Genomic DNA, 12,171 nt, shown 5'->3' with positions numbered 1-12,171 from the left:
CGCTCAGTGGAGTGGCTGAATCTCTGCCCACAGTGGAGGGAGATGTTTGGTGATGTCACCTGCACAGTCACCTACAGAGCACCTGGCTCTGCCTGCGAGCCAAATTCCCAGACTCTACCAGCCATCCAAGCAGGGCCTGCTCATTCCTGCTCTATATTCACATGTGTGTGCACACACACATGCATGCACACACGCATACACACACACATATGCATACACACATGTATGCACACATAGACACACATGCACATACATGCAAACACACATGCATACATGCACACATACATGCATACACACACTATACTGCATCCTGTGGACTCTGCTGTTTCCAGCAGCACTGTGCACATTGTCCTGTGCTGCAGCTTAACAGCAATTCAGTGGCTCTGCTCCATTTTTTTTTCTCCATTGATGTATTTTTCTCTCTAGACAGGCATTGTCCTTCCATAATAAAACATTATTTTCCCTTTAATTTCTAGAAAGCACTTGGTACTAATCCTGACTCACAGCCAGCAGCACTAAAGATGAAGAACTGCTTCAAATCTGCCATGTGAACACATCAGTTCCAAGATGCATCTCCTTTCTATTGGTGCTTCAGGATTTTTGCTTTAGCCCTCTCCTGGTTTTATGCCGTATTTTCTAACAATGATCAGAGGGGTTGGACTAGATGTTCTCTAGAGGTCCCTTCCAACCTTAACCATTCCATGTTTCTGTGATTCTGTGATTATCTATATTTTTTATATATTGTTAACTGCTTTTATGACCAGAACACTTTGCTGCAGTATATGCAGATTTGCACTGTAGTGTGGACCTTCAGAAACTGAAGACTTTAACAATCTTCCTGGCTTCTTTTAAACACACACACACACACACACACACACACACAAGCCCACAATCATCTTAACATGAATTTAGCATTCCAAATTTGCCACAATTACATGCTCATTCAGTACCATTACCTTTCATTTTTTTGCATGCCTAAGCAGTATTTGGTCCAATTCTACTAGTATTGCTTCACTGTTTCACTTTACATACATTTTCTCTTATTGTTTTGTCAAACTGACAAGCTCCTAGTTGCATCCTGGAGTGCAGGACAAAATCTCTCTCTTTCTCTGAACACAGGAAAAAAAGAATCAAAATATCAAAGCCAGTCTCACTGAAGGAAAGACACCTGGCAGCTATTTCTAAGACTCATCACTAGGAAATGGCCTTTTTAATTGCAGTAGGAATAGTGAGATCAAATTTAGATTTTGTCTTGGCCTATCTGCTACCATCTCCACTGGCAGAAGGGCACATGCTTGTGCACACACACACACGTTTAGGCACACGCACACAAGCATGCACTCATGCAGTCTCTCTCACACACATGCAGTCTCTCACACACACACATGCAGGCACATAGTGGGATAAGAATTTAGATTTTGTCTTGGCGTATTTGGCACGACCTATACGGGCCGACTGGCACGCATGCGCGCGCGCACACGCACACATTGTAGTGACACTGATGCTTAACAGAGATTTATCTTCCACGCTCACTGGACAGCTACACTACACAAGTCTCAATTCAATAAAGAGACTCATCCAATCAATTTTACAGATAGGTTCTTAAAGCAGACTGGGCTCCACAGTCTTGCCAGCTGTGGCACATGACTGAAATTTCTCCACACAAGTATGTGCCACTTGAATGGGAAAGTCCCTAAAAATAAATTTTCCCAGCAGACATCCTGCAGACATCTATTCCAGACCTACACCCATCTCACATCCCTACATATATTATTCTGCATTTCTTATTCCTGGAGACTGAATTCATCCCCTGACTGTAGTTGCTCCGTTTGCCACAAACAGAAAGAGATTTATACACTGGACAGCATGCACACAACTGAGGCAGCAGTGTAATAACTATGGAAGCACAGCAGCAGGTGACCCCCACTGGTTTCCTTCGTGATGCTTGCTTGTAGTCCAGTTAATGGACTCTTAAATTAAAGAAGGTCTGAATGACACTTACTGTCTGGCAACCTCACAGTCCCTTACTAGACTCAGCTTTAAGGCTGAAGGATTTCATGTTTAAACATAAGAAAGCATTTCAACACACACACACAAAAAAATCCAGACCAAGCCATTCCTAGTAAAAGGCCTCAATGCTCAGGGCCAAGAGTACAGCTGTGCTTTTTTCCTACACAAATGGATGTGCATGATGGTACTGCCATAAAGTGTAAAATTTTCAAGATTTTTTCTGAACACAGTGAAAGTGAACAGAGAGAAAACTACAGCACTGCTAATATGGAAGCAGAGGCATTAAAGAAAGAGGGAAAACTTTGTGACCGGACAGAAGAAATCTTTTCATTCAACTATGAAATTGGCAAAGACAGTAGAGAAGTACAATATTACAGCAAAGCATATTACTCAGAAGAGCCTCCTCCCTTCACCCCATACAAACTTAGTCTGTTTCCATGAAAGTGAAAGAAAGGTGTAGCATCAAAATCCTCTTCTAGATTGCATCTTCAAGAACACAAAGCTATACTTTGGCAGCTGCTTTTTGAACTAAAAATCACACTGGGTCATTAATTACAAGCTAATCTATGAATTTAAAAACTTGGGGAGTTGGGTGCAGATGTCACTGCTTCCAAGTAAATACAGTGCAATTTCCACAGTCTGAATTTGCTGTACATTTACAAAGACTGCTTCCAAAGGATGCTTCATCCATGCTATTGAATGCTGACTGTGCTTTATAATTCAACTGCATCCTACAAAAACAGTAAATATGAAGTACGGACAACTTAATAATTCATGGGAAGAGGCAGTTCACCTATGATCAGAATGTGAGGCCAATCTAGGGAGTCTCCTAATGCCCTGAAGGAAAGAGAACATCGTTATATGAAGTTGTACCGCTTAGACTCTGCATCAAGTTACAATTAAGGAAATTCTTCTCAGTGCTGATCCCTAATGGCATGCACCGAGAGTAAAATTTAATAATCTTCTGTTTTACTTATATGCCTATTGTAAATATTTGCTGTGCTCAAGGCAGATATCAACAAAGCACCATTAAGTTACTTTCAGTTTTCAGAATGTCTCATTTTTGCTTCAACCTCAGCTTTGTTAACCCTGGGGAGATTGAGGATGCCTAAGAGGCTCTTACCCTGGGGACAAACCTCCTCTTCTCGATATGGCACATTGATCACACTCAAGAATATCCAGACTGTCTGGTGATATGTATTTCAGTTCATCTTTCACTGCAGGGGCAGGGGAAAGAAGGAGTGTTAAGCATTTGCAGAAGAAATGTCTAGACTACAATTCTGTCTTTCAGACAGGTTCTTCATTTCAGGAATGAAAAACCTCCTATGTTGCTCTTTCACAAGGCGAGATGGTCTCTTCCACTGCTCCGTCTGGAATGGAAACTCTTGTTTGGGAATTAAAGCATTCCACAGCTATAAGAAGGACTATCTTTTCTAACTCCAGTGAAGTTACTATGTGACACTCTTAGGTAACAACTAAAACAACATGGGATGAGAATAGCCTTTTTCTACATCTGTAGTGTCCTTTAACTCCCATCTCAACCTCCCTCTGACTCGTACCACCTAGACTCTATGGCAAAGTCCAATATGGCCCCAAGTTGTGTAGCGTCTAAACTTTCCACTAAAAATTAATGATGAAAAGTAATGAATGAACCTTTAATCTTCTTTGATATTGACACCTGCATGGAGCACAGAAATCTTCTGCTATCTCTGGCCTGGAGTGGTTTGAGACACACCCCCATGGGCCGGATTTTCAAGGGTCACTCTAAAGCTGGTGTCCTGACCGGTATGCTGATGGCACGTGCTCATTCAGTCAGGAAGTAGGTCCATGTGTAACAGTGAGCTAAGTAACACTCATTAAGTCCACTAGTTCTGTGGTCAAGATGCCAATGGGATCTCGTGAGCAGGGCTTATGTGTTACGCACTCCCAGAGACTGTTCCAGCTCCTGACGGCGTTGCTGGATCTGAAAGAAAATGAGAAACTGTACAGTTCTGCAGATTCACTTGCTCAGTAGCAGAAAGGTTTATTTAAAAGCCAGCGGTGTGGCTCATTCTTTTTTACCTTGCAATAGAAATATCTGCTCACAGCCTCTTGGGACCATGGCTCGTGATAAAATTCAGCTCTACGTTCTTCTTCTGGGTTTCCAACCACATCAGTCATCACCTGCAACAAATATAAAAGCATTTTTTCACTATAACTCTTCTACACCACAGAAAAACATTCAAATTTGCCTAGACTCAAAATATATGCAAACTGCTTTAAACAAGTGCCAAGACAGCAAGATTTGAACAATCAATAAAAATAAAAAAATCCAATAACTGTCCTCACCACCAGCAAATCAAGGGGAAATATAAATTAACAGCATGCTCTTCAGAGTAGTGTGTTGCAACCATAAGTTTGATTCGGCAGGGCAAAACAATGTAGGAAAGGATTGGAGGGACAGGCTGTCAGTCAGGGAGATCAAGAGACAACAGAAAATATGCAGCCAGAAAAGCTCCAGAACACCTTAATTTGTAAGCTCTTCAACCGGAAAGCCACTTTATTTAAATATTCTTTCAGATTCCTCTCCTTCTTTTGAATATAATCTAAATAATAATTAGAGATCATAATTCTAACAGTAAAATTTTGGGAGACTAATGATTAGCTCAAGCTAGGTATTTATATTTGAATGATACAACAAAAAATAATATTATAGCATCATTAATACAGCTGATTTTGAGGTATCTGAATTAAAGACTAAAAGTGTGAAACTTTGTGAGAAAACAGATCTTCATTTTTGCTGAAAAAAAATGAATTTACCTACATTCCAGTCCTTGGGTATCTCGGCACTAAAATCAAAACCAGCTGATATTTAATCTGCCTGTTTCTTAAAAAGGATTAAAATTGTGAACTGTCAAAAGCCCTAGATTGTGTTGTTGTAATACAGGATCCTCTTGCTGAGTTCTATAGAGCTTGAATTTTACAGTCCTACTAAATCAATATAGCCATGTGCTCCAGTCATACTGTCTAACCACTGATTCACCCAGCAACCCTTTAAGCACTGTTGTTCCCCTGTAAGTGCAACACAGCCAGATGGGTCTTTCCTGAATCCTTTCTGCTCTGGGACTGCAGGGTTACACTTACTGTCTTTCCTCTATCCATTTTCCATCATGGCTGTTTTAGCTATACATTCCATATAACATGCTGATTCCACCATCTACTCTTCTTCAAACTTTAGCTCACCTTAAGATCCCTACTTTGGGATCGGAGAAGGTCCTGAATGTATCCTTTGGGATCTTTTGAGAAACTCAGCATGAAATCACGTTGTATTTTTAACTGATTTATGGATTCAATTGTCTCATGAATCTGACAGAAAAAAAAAAAAAAAAAAAAAAAGGCAGATATTACTTAATTCATCCCATGCTTCAGTGACCCTGACATGAGTTCTGTTAGCTTGAGTTTCATGTAACATACAAAGGTAACAATTGGATACCACACTTACAAATGATCCCAAGGCATCTTTTCTCTGAAGGAGGGAATTAACTCCAATATTGCAGTCACATTTTTGTTTCACACATATTTCTGCAACTAAGTATATACTGGATTCTTCTTTACTGCACTGAACTCCTGGATGGCATACTAAAAAACAGTATTAGAGAGCTAACTCATATCACTGTTTGATGTAAGTATTTGCTGTGTACACTCAGTCTTTTCTTCCCAAATCTGGGATTTTCCTGGAAAGTTGCTGTGAAAATATATCTTTAAACAAGTTTCAGTGTAAGAAAGCAATTATTACCGTGGTTAATCTACATCATAACTTTGGTCACCCTATCATGATCCTTAAAATTTGTTCTTGTGATTGCCTGGTAAGTTCACATTAAATAAACTTCTGTAATAGCAAGAAACATTTAGATTCTTTCTTGCAAGAAAGCCTATTGAAATTATCATGATTGATACAAGAAGATGAGTAGGAACAATGAGCAATCAGAGGTATGGAAGCTTTATAGAAAAAGTCATTCCTTCAGAAATATTATTTAAAAAATTTACATTAACCAGTGGATGAGAATGAAGACTCCAAAGAAGGGTCTAAGCCCTCTAATCACTCAGGATAACAGAAACAAGTATCATCAGTGGAAGGACAGTCCACAAGCCAACAGGGCATACTGACACACACACACAAAAGCAAATTTTTGATATTCTGTCTAAAGTTCTAGTTTAAGATTATAAAACCATTCTGTTTAATCTTCTGTACCTGTGGCCAAGTATGGGGTGAAAAATCATCCTCCTCTGATCTGGCTATGCCAACAAAGTCCCTATCATAGGCACAACTGGCCTACACAAAAAATCTGGTACTTTAGCAGAAGACAGCTTCTGTCAACTTAAAATCATTGCTTTTTTGTTAAAATGATGTATGGATGCTGCAGAAAACCTTCTTTGTTGGCATGCATGAAGTTTCCACTAGAGGACTCTGACAGCATAACTATAAATGGTACAGACAGCAGTGAAGTAGTCAATGCCTGTGAGCCCAGAAATGACCTCGGTAACTTCACTAAACACAGCTTAAAATCTGCTGTAGCAAATGCTTCAAGAAAGGTGATAAAGGCATGGGGAAGAGGAGAATATCACTGCATCAGGAGCGGAATAAGCCTACATGTGCTGCATGCAAGCCTATACAGCCTGGGAACAAACTGGGTGAGCAGTAATGCTGTTGTGAAGAACATTTCTCAAGAGCCGTAAAACAACAGACTCCTCAAACATTACCAGTATCCTTAGCAATGCAGGTATCCAAGTTCCCTTTAATGTACTACAAAGTTTGCAGCTTAATATATATATTTTTGTGGGGTTAGGAGTAAACAAACAGGAGCTTTGCTGATTCTGTCACAAAATCAACTCAAATATATTGTCACACCTCTTTTCCCTGACTCTGAGAAACTCTATTTATTTACTCACAGTTCGCCGACAGTCCCTTTGACAGACTGTCTAATACAGACTCTACAGAGCTTATGATTGTGGTAAGACAGATATGATCAGTTCAAGTACACCTGATTCTCATTGGTGGACCACAGGAAACAAGTCTGCCGAACTGTTCCAAATGATTTTCCTGCTCTTCAGCTTTTGCAGTTGCATCTACTGCAATAAGATCTTCTGTGACAGTGCATGCACAATCACACAGAATCTCAGAATGGTTGAGGTTGGAAGAGATCTCTAGAGAACATCTAGTCCAACCCCCTGCTCCAGCAGGGAGACCCAGAGCATGGGGCACAGGGTGGCATCCAGGCGGGTCTGGAAGACCTCCAGGGAAGGAGACTCCACAGCCTCCCTGGGCAGCCTGTTCCAGGGCTCTATCACCCTCACAAGAAAGAAGCTATTCCTCATATGGAGATGGAACTGCCTGTGTTTCAGCTTGTACCCACTGCCCCTTGTCCTGTCACTGGCCACCACTGAGAAGAGCTTGGGCCCTTCCTCCCTATATTAATCCTTCAGGTATTTCAGTATGCATCAATATGAGGATATATATCCAGAATATCTCTTAGCTCTTTCTCATAGCAATTTAGCAAGATACCATGGCTGCCAAATAAAAAAACGCAATAAAACAATTCATGTGGTCCTTGGAAGCATTCAAAAGGGAAATAGCAAGCAGGAATTCTGCATTAATTTACTTCTGCAAATGGCATGGAAGAGACTCACCCGGGGAAATCATCTAGGATAAAACTATTTTGAGATAACTATAACACCACCTAAATTTTTTGGCATGTAATGATGTTTCTAAGCTCCCATTATTGTCCAAAGAGATCATGGCAACATAGTCATTGCGGAGATCACACTGCAGTTTGTCTCATCCTAAAGCAGACATTTACTATCTATTCAGTTCTGTTACACACTATTCTCTTTTAACTGTACTAATTAAATTTCCATCTAGGATAATCTTTAGATACCTAAATTTTGGCAACAATCTTGAGTAGAAAGTTACAGTTTTTGTCCATGCACAAACAGGAATTTGGAACACAGAGACAGTGGAAAAAAAAAAGAGATATAAAATTATTCTAGGACTGAATGCAACGTTCCTATAATACCTACTTGCTCAGATTCTCCTAAGTAGTTCAGCTTCTTTCTTCTTTAAAGACATCAACATCCTGCCTATCCTACTAGAAAGCGGTGCCAGTGTTCTTATCCCAGCTGTTTCCAATCTCTGTGGTCTACTTGGCTCTCTGCTCACACCAGAAGGCTGCTGCCTTTCAGCCTAACCACACACACTCACAGACTCACAGAGGGCTGAGGTTGGTAGACACCTCTGCAGATCATCTAGTCCAACTTCCCTGCACAAGCAGGGTCACATACAGCACGTTGCACCAAATCGTATCCAGGCAGGTTTTGAACATCTCCAGAGAAGGAGACTCCACCAGTTCTCTGGCAGCCTGTTCCAGTGCTCTGTCACTCATAGCCAGGAAGTTTTTCCTCATACTCAGATGGAAGTTGCTGAAAGACTCTCTCTTTGCCTCTCCCTATTGGCTTAGTATAAATCAAAACCAAGTTATTTCTATTTCCCAATTTAGAAGTTTTATTTAAAATTATTTTCTGTATGTCAAGACTTCTGTCATCTAACCTGAATTACGGTATTAATTTTTCTTCCACATGCTTGTGTTTCTATACTTACTGCACCTCCTTAGCACGCTCCTATTTCTTGCTCCATTGTCTTATGAAGCCCTCTTGTTTTAATTTCGCACTTATCTCTCATGGCTACTGTTGAGGCAGGTTTAACTTCATGTACAAGGAGCAGGTTAGATTTTTTTTCAAGAGTCGGTGTAGTGAAACAAGCACTTTCATATTGTCATTCTCTTGATTTATTTTAGGTTCTACCTTAGGATGACACTACTTTCTCTCTTAGTTTAGAAGTGTTTAAAACCGTGTATCACCTAGGTTGTGATGCACATTCTGTCCCCTGTCAGGGAATTCCTTACTCATTACTTGTGAGGAAACTCTGCTTCTGCCACCTTTCATCTTTGCAATTTAATAACACTCCAGATCATGTCTTGGGGTGGCATTCCACTTACCCCACTGCACTGCAATTACATTTGACTGACTTACTCCTTGAAACATGTTCAATAAGAATATACATATCTCACAATATTATTCCCTTTGACACCCACACGTAAATACACAATGAGTATGTGCATATGTATAAATATTCCATTTGATACTTTAACTCCTTTACTCTTGGGCTAGTACCTTGTTGTCCAATGCTGTAATCTCCTGTTGATTGGCTGTTGAAAGAAGAAAACTACTCATCTGTCCCTTTAATGGGTCTTCAACCTCTACATCTATGTCATAACAAGCTGTTTTCTTCTGATCGTTGGGGTCAACACTATGGAGAGGATAACAGATCGTAAGAATGGCCATAATCAATCAGAATAAATATCCATTCAGCCCAGTACACACTCTTTGATAATACCCGTTGCAGATGCTATGAGCAGAGTTTAAGAACAGGACATCTTTGTATATAGCTATATCCTAGTATAATCTCTCATCTATCATCAGTCAGAGTTCAGATTTCTGAGGTACAGGTTTTATCCGCACCATCAGCATCAATCAATATTAATGGACATAGTCTTTCTTAAATTGTCCAATATCTTCCTTAGACCAGTTATAATTCCAGCCTCCATGGCAATCCCCACTGATAAATACCATTCTTGTTATGTTCTCTATTTTACTGTATGTTTTGAGATTGGATCAGAGTTGTACACCACCACTCCAGATAAGGGAATGTCATGACACTGTATTTGTTTCTGAGTTCCTTCTCTAATAACTCCTATCTTTTTGCACTGTAATGCACTGTAATGACTCCCATATCCTAAAGAGGAACTGGGGAATTTAGAGACTACTGCTTTGTATGTAATATTAGAATTATTTTTTTCCTACGTGCATTACTTTGCCTGTGAAAGAATGGATTTTTCGATTTTACTCTAGAATGTATCAGCTGTTCAATATTATCTTCTCTCATCTTCGACTTCTAATAAATTACTAATTGAGGACAAGTGAACTTTTGTAGGAACTTCTGTTAAGAATTTTGGTTGAAGTTTTTTTAACGTAAGTACACAATATAAAGCAAATAATCTTTATCCACATGCTTGTTTAATTCTTCAAAGAATGCAGCCAGGCATGTCTTCCTATCACATAAGCAATAACAAATCTTCCACAACTTGTGGAAGACATGTCTTCCATAGGACATGTCTATTAATTCCATTCTTTGCTACAACTCATTTCCAGTATACAGCATCATCTGAGGTATCACATTGGCGACTTAGGAACTCACTGGCACAGGAGGAGATTTTTAATAGGTCAGGCATTATAGTTGCTAGTTAGGCAATTTTGTGTCTGAATCCTGCATGAAAAACACTTGTAGTACCTCTCTTTGTGTAAAATTTAATTCTGTTTGATACTTCAGTCTGTCTGATTAAGTTTTTCACACATTTTCCCTTTGTTTCCTCCCTTCCTGCTCCCTCCCCCAAAAAATATATATGGGACCTTCTCTAATTTCTGAAGTAAAGACTGACAAAAAGAATGAATTTTGATTTCCTTACATGACTTGAAATACTTGATTATCTTCCCAGAATAGTTTTTTAAAATGTTTATAATTTGTCAGTCTCAATAATAACCTGTACTTCTAATACATTTAAACCAATTATTACATTGTTTTTCACCTTCAATAAGGTAAATACCAGTATTTTTCTTTGGTTTGTCCTACACTGAATTTATATTTAACTCGGTGGGGCTAGATTTAATAGACTAAGGCAGACTAAGGAAAACCTGGGCCTGCTGCTGAGCGGGCCAGGTAGTACAGGGGCAACAGGCACATAAGGGACCAAGGTTCTCGGCACAGTCTTTGCCTCATTTTATCCCAGGTAAGCCCTATCCTCATATTCTGAAGCCCAGGAGAAGCAAGGATACTTCAATCTTCAAACCCTAATTGGTTTGAAATTCTCATTTCTCTTCCCTTAGGAAAGAAACCTGACCAACCTTCTGAATGCTATTCTAGCAGTGATAAGAAGAAAAAGAAGATATTTTGCCTTCTGTTTTGGAAACTGTGCCACTTCAGTGAAAAGAATCCAGAGTTTTATAGGCCAGAATAAGAGAGAGATGGAACCTATTACAAAGTCCAGGGCACTCGTCATGAGAAAAGCTGTAGTCTGGTCCCTACTATTACGCCTATTGCTGCATTTTTTACAGCGAATGTTTTGCACAGGACAGCTCTGAGCTGTTTGCACAGCTTACCTGATAATGTGGTTTATCACAATAGGGTCTGGTGGCAGCAACAGGTTCGTGAGTCTCTGGGGAATTTCAGAAAACTTTAGCCTTGGACAGTCAAAGATCTGAAACACAATAAAGCATGTTATCCCTGTCCAAAACACCACTTGCAATTAAAGAAGAAAGTAAGAAAACAAAGGTTCAAAAGAAAAATGTTTTTGAAAGCATTCTTTAGTTCTTGTTCTATACACAGTATAGATACTTCTGTCCCTGCAAACTGCCACCACACTCATCTGGGCCTCATTCATAAAATATTTTATGTTAAAGAAAGAAAAGAAACAAACAAACAAACAAACAACAACAACAACAAAAAAACAACAAAAAAAGAGAATTTCAACAGTTTTATTTATTTTTAGCCAAAACCTAAGTAACATCTCGGACACAATCCACTCCTCCACTTGTCACCATCTCATTGGTTTGCCTTTCTTTATCACACTCTGAAAGTTAAATTGGACTCAGAAAAAAAAAAAAAAGATCTTTTGAAATGGATCAAAGAATGCATTTTTTTTTCCTGTGAATAATTCAAATGGTTTGCCATGAGCCTAGAACAATTCTTTACATCTGAAGCTTTCTGAAGTATCATTAAAGCATTTTTATTCTTACTGGGAGTGTCAGAACTCCGAACAGGTGAACAGTCTTTTCTCTAAAGGTATTTCATTTAAAATTAAAAAAGATCCTTCTTGATATTAACATCTAAAAATATACTGGAGGCATATTGTTGCATGGAGGCAATTTGTAAAAATGCTAAGGTCTCTGCAGAAGAAAATGAAAATATGTCCTAGGGAAAATAATTTCAATCAACTGAAAGGATGCTACTTGCAGTACTGTACCAATAAGCAGAATTGTGCTTTGCAGCTCTAGAGGTAAAGGATGTAAGCA

General features: G+C 39.2%; 1 protein-coding gene across 3 annotated transcripts in view; it reads right to left on the bottom strand.

Moving 5' to 3' along the window:
• Nucleotides 1-1,658: 1,658 nt before the first annotated feature.
• Nucleotides 1,659-12,171, bottom strand: part of SMARCD3 (SWI/SNF related, matrix associated, actin dependent regulator of chromatin, subfamily d, member 3) — a 78,608-nt gene continuing 68,095 nt past the window's right edge. For all 3 annotated transcript variants that reach the window (XM_026046444.1, XM_026046443.1, XM_026046445.1), the window contains exons 9-13: nucleotides 11,260-11,357; nucleotides 9,217-9,352; nucleotides 5,233-5,355; nucleotides 4,072-4,173; nucleotides 1,659-3,973 (exon numbers count right to left, since the gene is read on the bottom strand). In XM_026046444.1, the coding sequence (XP_025902229.1) occupies nucleotides 3,920-3,973; nucleotides 4,072-4,173; nucleotides 5,233-5,355; nucleotides 9,217-9,352; nucleotides 11,260-11,357 (513 nt within the window). In that variant the 3' untranslated portion in view covers nucleotides 1,659-3,919. The remainder of the gene's footprint in view (nucleotides 3,974-4,071; nucleotides 4,174-5,232; nucleotides 5,356-9,216; nucleotides 9,353-11,259; nucleotides 11,358-12,171) is intronic.

The sequence above is a fragment of the Nothoprocta perdicaria genome, unplaced genomic scaffold (assembly GCF_003342845.1).
Source record: "Nothoprocta perdicaria isolate Ctin4 unplaced genomic scaffold, notPer1 scaffold_441, whole genome shotgun sequence".
NCBI lineage: Eukaryota > Metazoa > Chordata > Aves > Tinamiformes > Tinamidae > Nothoprocta > Nothoprocta perdicaria.
Note: the sequence above shows the minus strand (reverse complement) of the source record. Positions and strands in the feature narration are given on the sequence as shown.